At 36.7% G+C, this 22,582-nt stretch overlaps 1 protein-coding gene across 9 annotated transcripts in view; it reads left to right on the forward strand.

The window, feature by feature from the left end:
* The window catches only part of QKI (QKI, KH domain containing RNA binding), a 165,593-nt gene that overhangs the window by 94,322 nt on the left and 48,689 nt on the right, over positions 1 to 22,582 (forward strand). For 5 of the 9 annotated variants that reach the window (XR_008234804.1, XM_052784863.1, XM_052784864.1 and 2 more), the window contains exon 5: positions 16,887 to 17,026. Coding sequence is in view for 8 of the 9 variants with exons in the window: in XM_052784863.1 (XP_052640823.1) it covers positions 16,887 to 17,026 (140 nt within the window). In the remaining variant the exon portion in view is untranslated. Of the gene's footprint in view, positions 1 to 16,882; positions 17,027 to 22,582 lie in introns of all 9 variants that reach the window. The other 4 variants (XM_052784866.1, XM_052784868.1, XM_052784870.1 and 1 more) reach the window with 1 other exon arrangement.

A 22,582-nucleotide genomic window follows, 5' to 3' on the forward strand; every position in this document is an offset into this window, starting at 1 on the left:
TCCAGCATGGGGTCCCTCCCATGGGAGACAGTCCTTCCTGAACTTCTCCAATGTGGGTCCTTCCCACGGGCTGCAGTTCTTCACAAACTGCTCCAGCATGGGGCCCTTCCACGGGCTGCAGTCCTTCAGGCACAGACTGCTCCAGCGTGGGCTTTCCCATGGAGTCACGGCCATCTTGAGGGGCCTCCGCTCCCCCGCTCCCCTCCATGGGCTGGGGGGGGACAGCCTGCCGTCTCACCACGGGCTGCGGGGGCATCCCTTCCTCCGGCACCCCTCCTCCCCCTCCTTCCTCACTGACCTCGGTATCTGCAGAGGGTTTCCTCTCACATTCCAATCCCCCTACTCACTGCAGGTTCCCCTTCTTAAATCTGTTCTCCCAGAGGCGCTACCACTGTCACTGATGGGCTCAGCCTTGGCCAGCGGTGGGTCCGACGTGGAGCTGGGGAAGCTTTGGGCAGCTTCTCACAGGAGCTGTCCCTGTGGCCCCTCCCCCACTACCAAAAAAACTGTGCCACGCAAACCCATAACAGGTGTTTATTTTAAATGGGTTGCACACATACTATATAAAGAACTGATGGTATTGTGTAGTATTTTAAATGAACTGAAAAATTTGTGGTTTTCATCTCAATGAGTGTAGAAAGCGAATAAGGGATTCCAAACCTTGACCTTAAGGACAGATTCAGTGAGGGCCCAGAGAGCTCTCTGTGAAAGCCACCAGAGAGTACTGATGGGTTGCAATGTTCTAATTTCTATGAGGTGTTGAAGTTGTGGCTTACTGATGTATTTTTTTAATCACTGGATTGATGTCACCTGAGAGGTAAAGGGGGATACTGATTCTGAAGATCAATTATCTCTGTACTGTAGGAGAGGCTTCTCTAATATATTATCAGCAATATTCTTAAGAGCCATTTAATATCAGTGCTAAGCTGGCACTCAGCTATACAGTCCTTTAACTGGCGTGACTATTACTACATTTTAATCTATCGTTGAGAACACATGCCACATACTGGATACCTCTCATTCTGCAGTTGTTATAATCAATAGAGTTGTTGCATGAAATTGGTCATAAAGAAGGTTTGGAACAGTGGTCACACTTTGAGTTATCTAGGTGGTAAGCTGGGTGTGTCAAATCCCATATAATTCTAGCAAGGATTTGAGGCAACTGCTGCAGTAAAACAATGTAATTACAGACTGTGTGCAAGGTTTCAGTCATAAATACATGGAAGGTTTGTGTGCTGAGATCATCTGAGGCAGTAGTTCTGAATTCTTTCAAGGACTCAACTTTAGTTCATTAGCTAACATTTATTGTCGATTCTGTATTCTGTACTCTGACAAATGCAGAGAGTTTTCTGTATTCTCTACAACAAAATTTTGCTTTATTTTTAAAGTAGAAGTTAGTTTTATTTAATTTGCATTCGTATCTTGCCTGTTACTTTCTGTTTGTCTTGAACTGTTTTCTGGGTTGTTTGTTTACAAATAAATTTGTTCTGTAATTGTTGCAACTAAGTAAATATGGAAAGAACTGAACTATTTCAGGAGGAGGGAGTAAAATGATTAAAACCCAAAGACATATTAATACATGCTTGTGTAATCATCAGATTAAGTTACAGTTTTAGAGTAAACTTGCTGTTTTAATAGCTTGGCAAAAAAATAAGAGAATGGAGATAAAATATAAGGATAGACTTATTAAATGTGTTAAAATCTAACGGTCTTAGCAGTAACGCTATATAAAATGCTGTAGAAATGCTATATTTTTTGTTATACTCAGTACTGTACTACTGATAGTGGGTCACTGTTGAAGAAAAAGTTGAATGAATTGTGGACAACAACATACTACACTATTATTTATGCACTGCTTACAACTATTACCATAGTATGAATCCAAAGCAGACAACACAAAGCTCATGCAGCCCATTCCTCAAAACAAAAAAATGAAGGGGGAGGGATGGGGGACATGGGCACAAAAACCAAAACCTCAGAAAACCTGTATAAATGGAGGCTCAACCTGAATAAAAACCTTGCAATTAACTGGTAAGCTTTGTAGCTATGGAGCAAATCAGTTACTATATGGATTAGAGTGACCCTGAAATTTAGCTTTTCAGTTGTTTCCAACTGGTAAAGAACCTCTTACCCTGTCTGGACACCACAGTATATTTGGTAACATGCTGTGAACTTATGCCACCCATAGCATAATGTCTGTTTAACAACAATATTCTGTGGAAGACAAGTTTGTTACATTAGTCAATGAATTTGACTGTTTATCTTCTTCAAAAGACCCATGGGATATAGAAGGGGCCACTATTCAGAGCAGAGCAAGCTGTCATCTAAGCAGTGGGATAAGAACCGTGGGCAGTCATCTACTTAACAGTACCTGGTCACTAAGAGAAAGCCCTTCTGTAATAAATAGTTTTACAAGGCCTGCTGACTGCAGAATTAACTTTGAGCATCATTTCTGGTCTCACTCCTCTCTAATCCAAAATTCAAACATCCTTCTAATGCTTCTGTAAATCTGAAAATTCCAGAATTCAGTACTGTGGGAGAAATCACTGTGTAAAGCTATGAGAGCGAGTGAGTAACTGAGTGACATATTAATTATATAATTCGTTAGTGGAAAGCACTCCTAAGTGATTACAAAAGGCGTTTTGTTTTGTTTTTTTCTTTTTTTTTAAAAGCCTTATGTAATGGGGCAGTATTAGTGCTGCTGTATGATGAACAGGGAAACAGGGCCACTGAAACCCAGCTGATGTCTCTGGTGAAATTACACATTTTTAAGAGTGTTGAGATAGCAAAATCGAATTAGAAGATGCTTGAATTAAGGTTGCTAGTTACGACCTTTTTGTATAAATGAACTTTTCCTTGGAGTTAATCACTATGCTGTGAGTGACTAGGTTTTTTTCTTTGCTGCACCCTTATTTAAATAAATGGGACACAGTATGTTCATTTCTCAGGTAACCAACTGAGATGTAACATTTGAAGTGGAAAATGTTGATTGCTTTGCATGCCTAACTTGAGGTGAGTGGAAACCGAGTTTTCAGAATACTTAACTTTTAAATCGCAATTTATGTATTACAGTAAAATTAGCGATTTTACCGCAGCAGCGATAAGTGCCCAGTGTGTCTACAGGGTTGCGTGTCGGGCAGTCAGAGCATGGGGCTCCCTGGTCCTCAGCCCGCTGTGAGCGGTTTGCTGCTGGCTGTGCAGTCTGCTCAAGGTGTGACTGACAGCTGGCAGCTTCCTACAGAGGGATGCGCCCGCGCCCTCCTTTGTGCTCAGTCTGCTACTCGGGGGATGTGTCACTGAGCCAGTTCAGCTTGCTAAACAGGCAAAACCTCATCTGACAGCAGGAGTTTGCTGCCATGTTAAACTGGCTCTAGAAGGGCCCAGTGAGAACTGTTGCTGGTGCAAAGAAGAGGGAAGGACTCTGCAGGCGGCAGAGAGGAAGGAGAAAGGAATGGAGCCACTTGTTTTGGTGGGAGTGAGCAGTTACCAGTTCAGCTCTGTTGCTGAACTGAAGTCTATGGAAGGAAGCCTTCCATACAAGAAAACTTAGAATCGTTCTGACTTGTGATTTGGGAGAGTTTCTTTCTCTGAGGTGACTATGTAAAATCAATGTTCTGATTATAAGCACAGATGTTGTGTCTAAAGCTGACAATAATCGTTTAAGCAACCACTTATGAAAAAGTTTGGTTTGTGTTGAGCACTACGTTTTCTTGTTGGCATAAGGGGTGATTTGAATCTCATTAGTCAGAATAGCATTTAGCTGCCTAGGCGCTTGAATCTTGCCATCCCTGCAGACCTACAGGAAGCAGGAGTGATTCAGACACCTGCTCTTCATTATGCATCTTTGAGGAAATCTTCAAGGCAGATTCATCCAAAGGATTGAAATAAGAAATGGGAAATAAGAAAAATACTAGGTGTAATCATACCAATGCTGATACCCTGTTTTTCATTGAGGACAGGATTCTGCAAAGCACTTCAGCTTATGCAAGAGATCTGTTGTAACATTGATTATTCACACCCACCCCACCCCACCCCCACCCCCGTTTTTTGCAGTCTGACTGTGCATGTTCTTGTCAAAACTCACAATTATTGTTAACTTACACGTTTATCCAGAACAGAAAGAGCCATTCCGAATCACTGTAAGATACAGCTTTTGAGCTAAAGCTCTGGCATTGCAGCCATATCAGCCTGGGCCTGGCAGTAAAAACACCTTTGCTTTTCTGTGCATGGCCTCTTTCCTGCCTTTTTCTGCGTTCTTGTAGCCCAGCAGTAAAGTACTATTGGCAAAGTGTCACTGGTTAAAGTTTAAAGTTACTCCCCTTCCTCTACCCTTTCCCCTCTCCAACCTTCCCCTGAATCAATCTAAAAAACCAGAGGTGATGAATGTTTGTTTTCCCTCTTTTAATTTTTTTAAACTTCTCTGAGCAAGAACAGTTTCTTTATGGCTCGGCAAGTTATTCGAAGCTTAAATACTACCTAGGTATGTTTGGTTTGAGTCATGAGTCTCTTATTTTTGTTGCTTTGACAAATAGTAAAAACCTAAAGATCACAATGTCCTAAAATAAAGCTAACAACATTACTATAAAAATAATTTTATTTTGCATTACAAGTCATCTAATTTTAAAGAAACAGTGGTAACTGTTCATATTCTTAAACAGAGGTCACAAGTTTTTTGTGCGTACGAGGAGTAAAAACTATGAAGCTGTTATTTTTTTTACTTCAGTTGGGGTTTTTGGGGGGAGAGGGAATAGGGAAGAGTTTTCCTTTTGATTTTCTTAAATTTAGCTGGCAGTTCTGTGCAGAGTTTTAAACTGTATCTGAAACTTGTCTATTACATGGCGGGTTAAGAGGTGTTACTTTTCAATTTTCTTGGCACACTGAGGCTATGTTAACATGTTCAATCTGAGTTTCTGTTAAAAATATTCTGTAGTGACATCTTCGTATACTTTTGTGCAAGAATTTGGAGTGAGTGAAATTTCACTTTTCTTACTAAGTGTTAAGCAGTTTCTGAAAAGATGTTAAGGAGGTTAGTAATCGTGTATTATTGTAAATGTTAACAGCATGAGAAAATGGGGAGGAGTAGTTCTCTCTTTTAAAAGCTTACAGTTATTTTGTAACTAAAAAAAGTGAAGGGTTGTTGTGACTATATTGTCATTCTATAAAGTTGTCTTTACAATATGCTCCCGTAAGACCTTCACCAAGATTTATGCAGAGGAATCCCTATTGATAGATCTTCTATTTTTCATATATATATATATATATGTATGAGGCATATATGCACCTCATCCTTGAGGAAACACTAAAAGCAAAATCGTTGGATTTTCAAGCAGAGGCTGAGTCACTGGACTCTGGAAGTGATAAGCACATTGAGATTAGGGAAGTAGAAGTGTGGATATGTTGGCATTAAAATGCAGGGTGTAAGCAGCTCTATTTATTCTGATAGCTCCAGAAGGTCACTTAGCTATTGCATTTTTTCTCTTTGTATTTCTTTGTCCTCCTTTTCTTCAACAGAGCTGTAAATTCAGTCTGAAATAAAAAAGTCATTTATTCCTAATTATAAAAAAAAGAAATATAATAAATTATGTATGAATTAATGTAGCTTTGTTTCTTAGAGTTTTAACATAAATGAGTGGAAATTGCTGGAATTCATGCTTAGATTAAGCAAGAGTAGCACCTAAAGAAAAGCATGGTTTTATTTTGTGATTTCTTGAACCTCATGGTTTGTTCAACATCACTTATATGTGGAGCTGTTGTAGAAGAGTGGGAGCACAGGTGTTTGAGGATGAGCTTAACTGAGAAATAGATCAATTTAACAGGGAGCTCGAATTATTGAGGAGGGGGGTGTTGATGTGTTGACGAGGTTTGCTATTCAAAGCAGTAACCAAATCTAAGCAAGGCAGAGAGGAAATAAAACATGGATTAGAGAAACAAAAATGGTTGAAATTCAGTAAAGACCGATGCCACAATTATCTGGGGCAGTTACTGTTGATGAAAGTTACATGATAGTACTGCAAAAGAGGAAAGAAAATGTTTCAGAAAGTGTAAAATTACACTACCAGCCTAAGAGCTGATCATGTTCTCCATTGAATACAAAAATATGATTTGTTTTATGTTTTTTTGCTTTTACAAGTGCTAGTGACTAATACTACATTGATTGCAGTGTTCAGAATTCAGTATACTGTAAACAGTAGTCCAAGTTGCAGTCAAGAACAGTGTTTTTGGTTTGTGTTGTTTGGTTTTTTTTTTTTAACTATTATATCTCTAAAGAAATATTCAAGAGCACTATACTGTGTAGACTAGAAGACTGAGGAACCAATGAACAGACACTTTTTTCACTTAAATACAGCTGAGGAGTAGCGGTAGCAGTACTTATAGAGTACATATTCAGAAATGTGAAAGCACCCCTCAGGTATTTCCATCAAGTTCCCAAATCATTAAACCACAGGCTCTGATGATGCTTTCCATCTTCTGTGTTCATTGCACAGAAGAAAGTAAAAGTTCCATATGAATGGAAAAAGGAAAAACTAAGGGGCTCACCTTGAGGTTGGAAATAAAGGTTCTCCTCAAAGTGCTATTTATGCATTTTACCCAATCCTTTACAATTGCAACAAGCTTCTAGTCCTGAGTAAAAGAACAGGAACCCACCTCCTAGTGATGTCCTTTGTCATTGGGCCAGAGATGCCTCCAGCACTATGTGCATATATTTTTTAAATTTTTTTTCCCCTCCTGGGCAGCGATCTGCTGCCTTAAAGGGCGAAGTGGAAAGTGCCTCATTCTGCCTTTCTTTGGCCTTATGTTAGAGCACTCCTGGTACGTCAGCATGGTGGTGTTGATGCATTTTTGGCTGAGGTGGTACTAGGATCTTGATTGTCATTTCCCGAACCAATGTACCAACTGCTGGACTGTTACGTTGCATTTTCTCGGAGTTGCAACTTCTTTCTTAAAGCAACTTTCTTGAAGTTGCTATGCCTCAAGTTAGTTTCAGAAAGTATATTAGATGAGGTCCTTTTGGATGTCAACACTTTCAGCTCTCCTAGTTTGAGAATCCCAGATGAAAAACAAGCATCAGACTTTCAGTTTAATTAAGACTATTTTGCTTTTCAGCGTGTACTTTAGCAGAGTTTTAGACACCTTGGTAAGTTTTCGAGTGGAATAGAGAGGCATGCATTAGCAAGGCTAGTACCAGTGTACTAGTCTTCCTCCTGGGTAGAAATATAGTGGTAAATTAGAATATAATACATCTAGAATACTGCTTAAGTAAAAACTGAGATATACAAAAGAATCTTTTTGTACTTAAAAGAGTAAATTTAATAGTATTATATAGTAAAATATGATGTTACTGACATGTTAATCCTACTGTAAGAAATACCTTTTTCAATCATGGGGGGGAATAACTAGTTCATAAAAACTGGTCTATTCTGGATATATTTTCTGTTTTGTTTTCAACATCCTGTTAATCATTGGTAAAATAAAATTCTAAAGTATGTTTAGAATCTGTAAACTGAATAATTTAATATCTGTGTATAAAAGTGCATGGTTACTTTTTTTGTCAGCTTTTCTCCATATAAAGCTGAATAGCAGAATCAGCTTTATACTGATTAATAATACTCATTAAACTTAGAGGCAGATAGGTTTATACAGAAGTGATGTTAGAACAGTTGCAGGTTATTTTGAAGTTAATTTCATTAGTGACTGCTAATGAATGGACTTGAGTCATGAATTGAAATAAACGTACTGTCTGTATTTCCTGATTAGAGAATGCTCTGAGGAATGCGTCTGCTGTCACAGATTAGATTTTGTTGATCTAAGCCTTCATTTAAAAATGTCTTTAGTACCTTGAGATTCAGAATATGGAGGTACTTCCCTTCAAAAAGCCATCTGAAGATAACCCTGAATCAAGAATACTATTGCATTCAGGTTTTATTGGTATTTCATTTTCTTTTCAGGGAATTTGGTAGTTGTTTACAGATACATTAACAGCGGTCAATGTGTGAAAATAATCACAGTATTGTGAAATGCCTTGCACTGCTTATTCCTTTTTCTGTAGGGGAATAAAATTATATTTGGATATCAGTGTAACTCTGTCTCCGTATGAAGTTTACTACTGCAGGAGTACTGGTAAAGTTAAAATGTTAAAACTCATACCTGTAGTCCAAGGTCAGAGAAACGAACAGCCTCACTCCTGACTAGGTAAAGTTTGACACTTCATGGTAATTTTAAGTATCAGTATTAACAATTGCATTCATCTCTAACAAATATATCCAGGTATTGTGTTTATGCTGTGCATTTCAGGTGCTAAATTCTCATTTATTTCCTAAGGATATTGACGCCTACAAAACTTTTTTACTTTCATCCCAAAACAGTGAAATATTCAGTTGTAACAGGCTCCTGGGTTTTGATAGCACTCGACACTACAGCTCGTTCCACAAATCATTGCTCTTAATTTTTCACACTGGCACAACTTAAGACAAATAGACAAGAAGAAAATCCTGGCCTATTTCACAGAAACTTACCCTTTGCGATGGAGAGTTCCTGCTGGCTCCGCGCTTGGGAGCAGTGCACTGTCCAGCTACACAGTGCAGAGCCAGGGGGGTGCGAGTGCGGTGACAGGGGCTTCCTCCTTTGTCAGCAGAGCGTGGGTATTGGATCAGCTCGGTTGTGCTGTGAAGCCGCAGCTTTGGAAAGATCCAGTGTGGTGTTTCGTTGCATGTAGGAACCATTTTGACTGCAGGGCGGGTATGAACTTGGGGCAGCGCTTGGTCTGTGTTGAGGCTCTGAGACGGAGAACAGAATCCTCTTCTCTACGTTTAAACATTAGGTTGTTTCATGCCATCAGATTTTTTCAGAGTAGTTCTTAAAAGTTGTTTTTTTTTAGATAGTGCCTGTTGACAATGTTTGACAGCTACTGGCTAGTTTAATGTGAGCTGGAAGACACCCACTTCTTAATCCAGAATTGTTTTGAAGAGAGCTTAGTATACAATAGTAATGGATAATTAAAGGCATACTAAAGAATACTACCTTGTCTGACATTCAAAACAGTATGTGTCTCTTAATTTAGGCAATTAATCTATTGCTTCTATAGGGGAAAACTTCCATCAGAAATTCTAAATGTGAAGTAAGCTACAGTGTTCTCCCTGACCAGGTGCTACTCCTTCAGCATTTCTTTTGTTACATTATTTTTTCACCACCTTTCTGCTTGTGAACTGCTACTGTTAGAAGCTCAGTAGGAGCAAAAGTCTATGTTAATTGGCCTTACTGTAACTGCACAATTAAAGCAGTTTATCAGCAGGGGTTAGGACAATCAGTGTGTTCCGATGCTTCATGTTATAAAATTACTTCTGTTGTTCAAACAGATACTGTAATTAGTGCATCATTTTAAACTGTTTTTTTTTTTTTTTTTGCAGGGCTGGCTTGAAGTTTCATCTGATAAAAACCTCTATTTTTGCTACTTACCTAAGCACTTATTTTGTTTGCAGGCCTTTTCTAAAGTAACAGCTTTTATTGAAATGTTAATGTCAGGAGTATATAATGTGAATACACTTGTGAATAAAGGTTGGGGGGGGGGTGTTTTTCAGGTTTTGTTTGTTTTTCACCGATCAGTCCTGTCAAGACTTAGATTCACTAGCAAGAATAGAAGGACAAAACTCCATGTTTGTATTTACAACTGCTACTACATACTAGCACCTAGTTCTTACATAGACGAACAAGTTGCTTCATGTCAGATAATAAAGATAACCATATTCTGTCGCTGGCACATGCACAATTAGATTTCAGTTTGGATAGTTTCGTGAGATATGGTGAGCCAGTCTCTAAGTGGCAGTTATGTGTTAAAATACGGTCCCTCATCTTCTCCCTTTCCCAATTACAGCACTGACCTTGTGTTGGCACTTGGTAGCCCCTTATGATCTTATTCACTCACTTTTCCAGCAGAAAACAGGGGGAGGAAGGGGGAGTGTTTTTGCTGCATCAGCATGTTGGCCTGGCTCTCTGGAAGGCTGGCCTGGTGCTGGGGCTGGTCCCAGTGGAGGAGTAAGGACTGTCTGGGTGAGGGGAGCAAACCATTTGAAGTTGTTAGATTGGTCACAAAAGGATACAATAAGACAACAGTAAGAGGCGATTCAAGTGATTTTTGTTTCATTAGGGCTAGAGCTCTCTTGAATATGTATCAGCTGATGTGAAGTTATTTGTATATCTGAGACTTCTGAGCGGTATATTCCTTGCACAATATGTTATAAAATCCTCTGTCTTCCACATGTTTGTTTTCAGTTATCTCTGCAGCAGAGACACCAAAACCTTAAAATTCTGTAGCTCAGGTTGGCAGAGAACAGTTACAAGAATAAAAGTTACACGTTGAACAGCTCAAGATGGACAACTCTTGTGGCCCATGAAAGGTTGGGAGTAATGACTTGATTTAGTGAAAAGAGCATTCTTCTTAGATTACTCTGGCTTGGTTTTACCAGTTCAACTGTGTCAACAAAAGGTTGTTAAGTAAGGTGTAATCAGTATTGAATGGTTGAGTAATGTTTCTCTCGGGCTCATTAATTCACACCTGACATTGTTGCATGGCTACAATACATATCAACTCTTATTTGAAAACACTTAAACTACAGCAGGACTAGAATTTGCTTACAATGACCTTTCTAATTTATCACTTTTTAGTTAAATTTAACTTCTGTTTCAAAACTGCTTTAAATCAACATATTAACTTTTTTTTTAATTCACACAGCTTCTTTTAAACTGCTCTTCTAATTATTTTTAAAACTTTGATACATATGTGTGAATGTTTTCATTATGGAAAGGAAACATTCACCTAGAACTACTGTCAATTGTAATGTACCTATAGCACAATTTAATAGACAAAATATATTGTGGTAATGTTACTAAATAGCTGAATTTCTTCTCTCCACATCTTAGCTCCTCCATTTGACCAGGAGAAGTGGCTATGAGTGATTATATTGTTTCTTATATCTTAGGATAATTTTAATTAAACTTCTTACAATGTACTTGAATTAAACCTTTGTACGGTTTAAAGGACTAAAGCTGTTCTGATGCCTTTTAATTATAGCATTCAATTTGACATTATATGAAAACCTTCCTCCCTTTTACTTTAGCTTTTCTGTGGGTTTTTTGTCATTCAGTAGGGAGAGCAGCTTGTTGTAATAGGTCAGTGAAAACAGCATTTAATAACTTATCACTTTAAGATGAGTGCGGATACTAAGGTTCATTCTCAACATTTCCTTGAGCCAGTGGCTTTATTTCTTTAAAAGGGCCCCTGCTGTTGGTACTGAGCTGTATTTGTATTTTCTAGTGGCCAACATTACTGGAAATTGTATGAGGTAGAGTGGGAAAAGTGCATAGGATGGGAGTTGCACTTTTTAAAATACTATGGGGCATAGCTTTCTGAAAAAAAAGCCATGTGGGAAACTTCCTTCTGCTCTTACCACACATCGCATGCATTCTTTATTGTCTATCTAATATATCCCTGCCTGCATATAAAGAGATATTAGGAAAGTATTTCTTTTCAGTGTTTATTTCATTTTCCTTTAATGGCATTCAGACAGCCGGAAATGACTGGATTGTACTTCACCAGTTTTTAATTCGTCAACTTATTTTCAGTCAGTCAGCAATACTGTGAAGGTCTTTAGGCCTTTGTGGTGAGAAATAAAGTTTGAGATTTTTTTTAAAGTTCTTGGTAAAATATTTTGTGATGGCTTGCTTTCTTGAAAATATTTTCCCCATCGACTATTTGAATCTTTTGAAGAATTTTAGTCAATTTTGACAGGCGCTTCTTTCCTTTGGGTTTAAAGTTTTTTGAACACTACTGGCTAGATAGAGGCCTAATTTAATATCTTTAGTCGAGGGAAGGGATGTACTGAGTTTTCAGTCATCTGCTTTGCATACCTTACAGAAAGCTAGTAAGCTGCTCTCTCTTGTTAAGTCAATAGTTGAGGTATTAAGGAGGAAGCTTTGGGATGGGATATGGAGATGTAAATAGAAATGGCCTTAAAGGACTGGGATGCAGGTCTAAGACCATGGCTTGGAATTACTGTAGTAGGGTGAGGTGTATGGAGAACACAGGACACAAATCAACAGGGAGCTGGGCTTCAGTATTTCTCCTCATGGAACAACTTTTCTAGTATTAAATCTTGGCTGTATAGATGCAAGTCAGTTGCATCCTCTGCCTGCTTTTTTGGCTTCTTCCTAAATCCCTCCCCAAGAAAACAAAAAATAATTAGGAAAAAAAAAATCCTGTAGTTATGTTACTTTTTCTTTTATTTTTGTGCAAATAAATTTTGAGGAGTTGAAGCAAGATTTTTTTTTTTGTTTTTAAACTACCCGATCCATTGACCTTAATAGCAAGATAAATACTGAGCAGTTTCTTCAAGTCCATTATTGTGTATAGGTACCCTGAGGATAATGAGTGTATAGGCACAGGCAACAGAATGAAAGCAAAATCTGTTTACAGAATTAGGCTATATTTAAGGATACTGAAATTTCTGCCAAACAAGGAGCACAGTTAAATTTCATCTGCCAGTTATGTTGCTCTTAATGTTCTTTAATTTAGCAGACAAGATAGTTTGGTTGTAATTAAGCTTTTCTAATATTGTTGTTCCCCACAGTTGTGGCATAAATCATTTTACTCTGTAGTTTCCTGCATCTTCACTACCTCCGTTTTTCCTGTATAATTCTTCCATAAACAATCTCTGGGATGCAGGAAAACTTCATGCTGTAAATTATTTCTTGTGTGTGTAATATAATTTTGAATATATGCAGTTGAGTTTCATTTCCCCAAGTCTTTTATTCAGGTTTTCTGGTTTTCTTGGTGCTGTTTCTTTCTTCTGTGTGCATACCCTTCCTGCTGTGGTAGCTTTTTTTTTTTTTTTTTTGTCCTTTGGTCCAGAAAAACTCTCATGGCAATTTCTGTTACTGCTCACTGCTTATTCTATAGATAGACCTGGCAACCAGGCCAAATTGCTCAACAGTTGCTACTGAAGGACAAAAGGCAATGGGCACAATGAAATAAGAGAGATTACATTTAAACATAAGAAAAAGCTTTTTTTTATTGTGACTGAACACTGGTTGAACACTGAACAGGTGGCCTGGAGAGGTGGTGGAGTCTCCATCCTTGGAGATATTTAAATCCTGGCCCTCAGCAACATGATTGAGTTGACCCTGCCCTGAGCAGGGGGGTTGGACTGGATGATGTCCAGGGTCCCTTCCCACCTCAACCATTCTCTGGTTCTGTGAAGTAATTTGGTTTGTCTTAGCTGCAGTTCGTTTCAAGATAGCCCCAGTTTGTAGTTTCTTTCTACAAAGTTAAGCAGCAGGGCAAGTTGTAGTCATTCTCTCCTGCCCATCTTTTCACCATTTTCTCCCCAGTTTCAAAAGAAAACCCTAACCCACCCTTAAAGTCTTAGACTATATTTCATCAGTCTTAAGAAAGATACCTTCCAACTTGAATTCCAGATATATTCAGTTTACCCGTTCAGCCTTTTCTGTAATAAGACAGGGTTGGGAAAAGATGTTTTCAAGACTTGTTGCACAGAGGACTAGTTTAATTTAAGTAAAGATTTTACTCAGGGGAAAATATGTTTTTCCAAACCAATCTTTCAGGATTTAAAAGGAGAATGAGGTAGCATAAAAAATTGCAGCTCTTAACTGTGAGAGGTTGCAGGTTCTCTCTCCTCCCATGAGCCTAGCCCTGTCATACATTTTGCATCTGACTTTTTGTTTGAATGAATGACCTAGTGTAGATCTGAATTTCCCACTTTTGGTTAAAAAATAAAAAATAAAAAAAAAATCCAACATACATATTGATACAAAGTTGAAATAGCATTTTCAATAAACCAGAAGACATTTCTTGGAAAACTGTTAACCCACTAAGAAAGCAACCTTGTGGGACAGAATGGAAGCAGTGGAGGAATTCGAAGGCCCAGTGCGTTGAAGTAGAACAGAAGAAATTGGAAGCCTGTTCCAAATTCTGTTCTCTTATTTTTTTAACTAAATGTTTTTTCAGAACATATTGTGTGGACTTTTATTCTTCTTAACCTTTATTTCAGTCTTACTGTTTGACTTAAGAAATAGTACTCTCCACGAGAACAGGACTTTTATTAATGTACTTCATGACAATAGAAGAACATATGTAGAACTAGTCATATACTAGTTCAGTTATCTTACCGATAAGTATTTGTATGATTGTTTGTGCTGGGAGGTCTGACCCTAGTAATACATGTGATTATTGACCTTACACACAACATGTTCGACCTAAAAGTGAATTAGGGGGTATAGGAAAAAAAAATACACAGTATCATCTGTTTATTGTCCTATGGGGGTTTTTTTTGTTTTTTTTTGTTGTTTTTTTTTTTTAAACTGAACAAAAAAATACTCAGGCTGCAACAGAACAATTCTGAAGTAAAGCACTAATAGCTGAGATTATGTTAATCTGAAATATTTAAATACTGAATAACAGAGAGGCAGGCCACCCTGTCTTATGTAGCAAAGAAAATATTATTCTGTGTTCTAAAAGTTATAAATCAGGCATAAATCCACTATAACAGTGCACATTTTGTTTTTTGTTGCCAACAGGTGGTAACGTGTCCATATCTTCCAAGTTTTTGAGACTTTGCACCATATTATTTTAATTATGGAAGAAATTGATGCAGTGCAGTAAGGCCCCTTTATGCTTGCCCACACTACGTACAAGCATGCCGTTTAATTGCATAGTAGCTAAAACTTCATTTAGACGTTCCTTGTCTTTTAGGAACAGAACTTGCTGTGTTACTTGGGGGCACCTTTCCTTGTCATTTGTCCCTCTTGCTTTTTTGTTTTTTCCTGTGGTACTATAGTTGTGAAGGTTTATCATGCACCTCATGTGTTAGTAACCAGTACCTTTCCCATGCCAGCGTTGTGCCAACTCACCACCAGTGCAAGAAGATGTAGCTGCATGTTTCTTGCTCTGCCCTCTGCTGGTTTAGGAACTTTCTCTCATTCATCATACCTGTGACATAATACTTTGTGCTACCTCATATTAATATAGCTTGTCACTGTCTTAAAAGAAAACAACTCTCTCCTGGTTTGGATTAAAAAAAAAAATAATAAATTGAATTGTTTAAATAGTAATAGTGGAGTTTTGATCATGATTGAGTGAAATAAGCTGCAAATACCTTGTGGTAGATAGTTCTTTGAAAGATTAAATTACAGCAGAGAACATGTTATAACTCAGCTGCGCTTTGTGTCAGGTTCTCTTTTATAAATGAGGGTTATTTTTCTCTCTTTCTTTTTTCGGCTTCTGAAATTCACAGAGATATTTTCACAGCCACTGTTGCTTAGAAAGTTGGCTAAGATAACATTTAAAAAAAAAAAAATCACTGTAGCTGATAGTATGGAGTAGCGCACATGTGCATGTTACATGAGGAATAGTGAAAAGAAATTTCCTTCAAAGTACTGATTCTTTTACAGAAATTTTCCATACATCTCATGACTCTGTTTTTCCCCCAATTTTTATCCTTGTCTATTCCACATAATATTTTGGACTTAAAACAGCTGAATTAAAGATAGAACATTCTAAGGAACAGCGCTCCCTCAGGTATATATTCATGTAAAGTACTGCAAGTATTTGTTGGTATTAAATCTTCAAACATTTCCTCTGCGTGTCTGATTTCCTGGAAGAATTTTAATGAAATTTGGGGAAAAAGACACATTTGCAATTAACTGCTTGCCTTAATTCTTTTTAAATGTGAATTGTGGTTAAGCCACAAATATTTGTTTTACAAATAGGAGGCTTTTTTATTATGCACAGGATTTTAAGTTTTAAATAAATGGTTTTTGTTTATGTGGGCCTTTATTTAGATTCAAAAGTTATAATATATTTTTCTCCTTTACTAAAGTTTTGACACCCCCCCCAATTTTTTTTACTAATTTTATTAAATTTTAAATATTGTCAAATTTAAATTATGTTTCTGGGAAATTTAGCTAGCTTTATTTGCTGTTTAATAAAAACAGAGTTGGATAGTTTCTTCTGTGTTGTGTTCATTATCTTATTTATTGAAAGACTGGATACTTGAATGTGTTACTTAAATTTCCTGATATCTGTTGTTTAAAAATGTTTACATTAAAAAAATGTTTGTTTAGCATGCCTTCCCTTTCTGAAAACTTTACTAAGTTTTATCTTTGAGAGTATTAATGCCATTGATGTAACAGAGTAATTGTGTAATGGTGACCGTCTTGTTACATGCTGTTCTGTGACTTCAGTATTAAAGCCTTGTCATCTCCTCCTCTCTGCCCTTCATCCAGTACATGTAGCTCTGCTTTGAAAATTGCAACTTCTGTTCTTTTTGTGATGTTTGATTCTTGAACCTTTTCTTCATGAGTATTTAAAAGCGATTTTTAACACTGACGAATTGCTCTCTTTATTGTCCTTTGGAGTGATTCAAATGGAGTTTCTATGTATGGTGTCTGTTTCACTTTTCTTGAAAATATTAGGTTGCTTAATTGCCAGTATGTTTTATCTGTTTAACCCTTGAAAGGCTCCAAAGAATATTGAAAGCAATACTGTGTTTGTAGTACTTCTTGTTCTCGTTCCATTGTTTGGTTGGGAAAGGTACTCTTAAGAAATTACATTTATTTTGCAGTAAAAAAAAAAAAAAAGTATGAAGTTCCAAAACACAAACAAAATTCCCCAAAAGCTTTTTTGAAGCCTAAGTTCTTGTTAAGTAACCACATAAACCAAAACAGTCTCCACAGTATGAAGAAGTCTTTTCCCATCTTGCTGAAAGTACCATTTGTGCCATTCGCAGAATTGAGTTTGTCTACTGTTTATGTGATTGTTTTATACAGAATGTAACAGTGCTTCATAGCTTCCGTGTCTTAATTTTTTTTTTAGGAAGAACAGAACCGAGGCAAGCCCAACTGGGAACACCTGAATGAAGATTTACATGTACTTATCACTGTGGAGGATGCTCAGAACAGAGCAGAAATAAAACTGAAGAGGGCTGTTGAAGAAGTAAAAAAGTTACTGATACCTGCAGTAAGTATTTGTATGCAAGTCTTCGATTTCTATTTCTAGAAGTTACTTCTGAAATACAATTAATACTGCAGCAGTAAGAGTAAGCCTGCAGAGCGGCATACTAAAATGAAGTTTAGATATTATTTTGTAATACTCTAGTGATCTTTAAAATGTCTTGTCCCAGATTGAATTATTCCTCAGAATAGAATAATATTTTTAAGAGATGGGGTGGTTTTTTTTTTCTTTTGGCCTGTTTTAGATATAGATGCAGGAAATTCTTACCACCTTTAAAAGGTAGTGCTGAACTATTACAAACACTAGCTTTCGCACCTTCTTTCAGTATAAGGATGCTTCACTTCAAGGCTGGGGAAATATGACATGCTTTTATGTTTTGCTTTGAGATGATTCTGATACTTTAAGAAAAGGTGGCATGTTTTCTTAGATCATCACATTAAACACTTTCCAAAAAGAACAAAACCCTTCAGGAACACAGTATCAAAAAACTTTGCTGTCAGTATACTGGGGAGAAATAAACATAGTGAAACTGGAAAATGGGTTGTCTTCCTCATTTCCTGATAATATAAACTGCCTTCTGCCCAGATGACTTAAAGCCTTTTGCAGGGACCAGAATTACCCTGTGAGAGCCCTTCTCTTAGATCTTCTCTTCTCACTTAAAGCAAGGTGACTCAGCGTGGCTGTATAGAGCATCCCATGCCATTAACTTGCATCTTGTGCTGATTTTTACCACCACTTTTGTGCCATTATAAAATGATCAAAATAAATTGTATCTTTGTCAGTGGGGGAAAAATTTTCCATAGTAGGGGGAAAAATTGAGAGTATCTTGTGAAAGAAAGTAGTAGGTGGTATTAAAATGGCCTAGTGATTTTGGGTGCTTAGTGAATGCTAACAGATGCTGGCCGTGAGGAAACTTGTGGTGACACAAGCTATATAAGCACATTTATTCAAAATGCATTTTTAAAACTTACCAAAGATCAGGAGATAGATTTAATTTTTGAATTAACAAAATATGGTAGAATATTAAGCAAGAAGTATGAAAAAAATGTGATTTAGACCTCTTCGCATTGCACATTGTCAATCTCTGAAAGCAGAAGAAAACTGGAGAAAGTAGATCTTCAGAATTTACTAATTTACTAAAGAGATCTTGAGCACATTAGGATTGAGTTTATAGTCATGATTAGAAATGGTAATAAGAAAAAGACTTTTTATATGGGCAGAACTTGAAACCCTTCTGTTCATTCTCTAACTACTATGCAGCAAATAGATTAAAAAACATACAACTCATTTCTGTGTGATACAGAATTAATTTTGTCAAACATCTGTTGGTTCTTCTATCTCTCTCTTATTCCTGAGTAATATGATTGAAGGGTCATGTTCAAGATGACCTGATAGGTCACAAACACCCATTATGTCTGAAGTACTAAGGTGTACACTCTGTGTATGTTTGTTATGCTTGGGTTTCTGGAGCTGGTGGCTGGGTGTGTTTTGTGCTGCCAAAAAAAATGAATACATTAGTAGTTTTTCATTGTGATAGTGTCAGCCAGCTCTTTGTCTTGAAAATATTCTGCCTCATTTAGTAACTTAATCAGTTGGGGGTGCTCTATAATCCTGATTACAGCTTTTGGGGTTTTTTTTCCCTTTAGAAAAAGAACCGACAACACAGGGCTAACTATTGTCCAAATATAGCATCACTTGAAAAACACTTTGTCAGTTCATTTCATTAACATCTTTATATATTATGTGTAGGCATAAGAGATTTGGGTGGTGCTTATTACATGTGCAAGAGTTAAAGGTCTATTGGCTCTCATTTCTGAAAATTATGCCTCGTTGAAACAGGCATGTGTAGTACATACTAATGAATTAGTATATAGGTGAACTTGTTTTTTGCACTACCTATTGCATCTGTTCAATTAGTATAAAAAATGGTTGTTTAATCAAATTATGGTTTCAGGCAGTTCGAGAGTTGAAAAATTAGGGTTAAAAGATGCGAATTGAAAACTTCTACGAAGGAAGCCATAAACCTTTCAATAATCAGAGTAAGTATGAGGAGAAAAAGAAATCCTAGCTAATTATAATAGGATGAGGGAAATTGTGGATGTTGCAAGATTCCAAAGATGCTCTAAAATGTATGAATGGAAAATTGGAAATTCCCGTTCATGTGGTAGAATACCTGCAACTATTACTGTTTTCCAAATAAATGTCAGAGGATTAAAATTGATAAAAAGATATTAATGTATTTCTGTTTTATCTCCATCCAACTTGAATAAAATTCGAGTTTGTGTAGGAGAGAAGATTCAGTCTCATTCTTGCCATATAGTGATAATGCTTTGGTTTTCTGAGATACACTTCAGAAAAGCAAGCCGGTGTTAGAGATGGGAATGAGTTACTAATTTCTTGGAACAATCAGTTATTTTTATACTCAAGGTATTAAAAAGCCTAATTAAATTTTATAGCAGTAGTGCACAAATAGGCACATTTCTAAAATGGATTTCCATTTGAAGGTACTTGGGTGAACAGAGACTATTTCAGTAGTAAAGTCTGTTTCTTCTCATCTTTATGGATCTGGATCACTAGTGATTTTTTTTCCTTGTGGACGTGAATTATTAATTTCCTTTTCTACTTGGTCTTGGATATTTACCAAGATAGTGGTATAGTCAAACAGTTTATCTTTAGAAATAAAAAGGACAACTTGAGGCAGACTGGCTGAACAAGTGATTTTTTTTTTTTTCCCTAAGGAGAAAGGCCAAAACTTTTTTTTTTAATTATTATTATTTTGTATTTAATTTATATTTCTTTGATGCGAAACTTTTTTTATTTCGGCTGTACTTCAAGTTCTGTAGCACTAACTCTTTTCCACTTCCCATAGTTCAGTGAGATACTGGTCAGAACATAAGAAAAAATTCAGAGCCTGTTTAAGGGGATGTATGTAATAATTAACTATAGCATACGAAGTTACAGTGTCGTTAAGGCTTTGGAATTATTCTTTGAGGTCCTGGGCAGTAGGGCTGAATTCCTCTGCTAGAAAAATGTAAGGCTTTGACATGTTCTAAGAAGTGTTGAATAAACTCTTCTAGCTGAATGTGTTTTCTAGATACTCCTATTACACAGATGTCCAGGTCTCTTTAATTACTAATTCGCCTTTATACTAACTGTCTTTATATAGGATAGGGCACATACAACAGAATTCAAATTTCAGGCAAATACTTTTTGCCCCTTTTTCCTTTGAACTCCGCGTTCTTCCTCTCTGAGGAAAAGACCGTATTTCTGGCTTCTACTTAACTATTCTAATTTGGTTTGGAATCGGTGTTTTTCAGATTTTTTGTATTTCTCTACCTGCATCAGGACAGCTGTAGTTTTACTTGGTTGCTGCTTTCGTCTTGTCTGAAGACAACTGCAACATGGTATTAGTCAGTGATGCTCCCTGTCAAACTGTGTATATCATTTGCCACTACAATAAAGGAATTTTAAGATTGCGATGGGTAGGAAATAATGTTTCAGTAGATTGTTTAATTTTGTTCGGACATTTGGTTCTTGCCTGTAATAGTGATTTTAGACTTTTCAGTCTTGAGTATCTTTAAATTTAGCTGTATGGTATGGGGGAAAGTATCATTATTTAAACAAAAAAAATCATTGAGCTTAATTAAAATAAATACTGTAGCAATATTGATTTCATAATGTCAAAATCCTTAGAGCAGATGAATATCAATGGCAATGATTTTTTTTAAGGTAATTCAAACACAAATAAAACCATGCTATATAAGAGATAAGATAATTATTCCTTAATATGGGATAACATTAATTATGACTTAAAGTAGATGATAGTCAAACAACCGATTTTATAATGGTCATTTTTTTTTATTTTGTAGCAGCTTTATGCATTGGACAACAATTATCATCAGTCTTCGATAGTGTTCCTAAGCTTTTAATCCTGTTTAGTAGTAGATGTTTCAGTGTTGTAGTTGAGGAATTTAAAAATGAAGTAAGGAAAGGATGCAAAACAAAGATGTTACTAGAAGGCAGTTTCCCCACCAAGATGATCTATAACATAAATTCATAGAGAGTCCAAATTACCAAAACCTAATAAACCATTTAGTAATAGAGGAAAGTTTGGGTAATTCTTGCTGTATGGAGGAGCTGAAGTTGGAAATTAATTTTGCCAGTCTTCAGGTCAAATTAAAAAAAATCAAAACAAAACCAACTTTGCAGAGCTACAAAGCTTCAAATGTTGAAGCAGAAATACCGAACTGGCCTGAAGAGTGCTGGATTAACTGATGTTACTGTCCTTTAACCATATCGTAGTTGCTGCTATAGCTGTGGTCTGTTTCCAGCAAGCTGTTCAGAAGGCTGAATAAGTCTGAATTAGTGAAACTGTGAAATAAAGGAAGCAAAGCGTACACTCTCACCTCTAAAAACTTTCATAAACAACAGAGAGAAAATAGCTATGCTTAACAAATAATAGAGTAGTAAAAATCAGAGTGAGAACAACTGTGGAAATACCTGAAAATTGCCCAAGAGGCTGATGCAGTTGCTGAAAGTGATTGATTGAATCTTCTTGAGTTAAGGTTTTACTATTCGGTGAATTTACTTTGGCCTGAGGGGTTGGTAAGGTTAAGTGCAAGGCACTACCAGAAAAAAAGTAAGGTAAAAGCAGGAGCAGCAAACAGAATGCTTAGAAGATGCATTAACCAGGGCAGCATGGTAAGAAATACTGGCTGTTTTCAGAGGAAAATAAGCAACTTAACACTGTAAGATCTTGTATTTTGCTTTATTTGTAGTGCAATAAAAACAGCCTCACCAAGTTGCAACTGAATTTGAGATCATGGAGAAAATAGGGAAAACCTGTGCTGATGATGGCTGCCTTCAGTATCAGCTGTGACAAAAGATGGGACTGGGAAAAACCTTAAGAATTATTTTTTTGTGTCAAAAGATTGTGACAGATAACATTCACTGTTTATAAAACAAAGGGTTATTATATTCTGTATAGTAGAAGGCAGAGGAATTAAGAATAAATAGTAGAAGGAAATCTGGGGAAGTAGGATTTGATTTTCACCTTGAAGGTAATGTTAGCCATCTTTTTGCTATGAAGAAAAAAATCATTCAATAAAAGAATCAAAGAACAAACTAATCACTGTAAGCGTCATGGAGCATGATACTCTTCTTTATGTTCAGTGTCTTGAAACATAGTATGCCAACAAAAATACCGGTAAAGCTTTGTATGAAGATGTAATGCAGACAGGCACAACAAATGTATGTGACCCAATGGTTAAGCAAAAATACCTCTGTTAAATGGGATACAATCTCTTCTTCAGTATCTGTTGCTTTAAATTGTGAAGAGATGTTAGCAAAACACAGTACAAGCATTTTGTGGTTACACTGAATGGCTTGCTTTGCTAAAGAAGGGAGTCTTTTCCATGGTAGTCCAGCTAACGTGCAAGGATTTTACTCACAGACTTTCTTTTTCCAAATGCTTGCTGTACTCCTTATCAAAACAGGAGCAGAAAATGACATTCTAGTGTTCCGTCCAGTTTAATGTGCTGTATACTTCATGATTTTTACAAA

The sequence above is a fragment of the Harpia harpyja genome, chromosome 4 (genome assembly GCF_026419915.1).
Source record: "Harpia harpyja isolate bHarHar1 chromosome 4, bHarHar1 primary haplotype, whole genome shotgun sequence".
NCBI classification, from domain to species: domain Eukaryota; kingdom Metazoa; phylum Chordata; class Aves; order Accipitriformes; family Accipitridae; genus Harpia; species Harpia harpyja.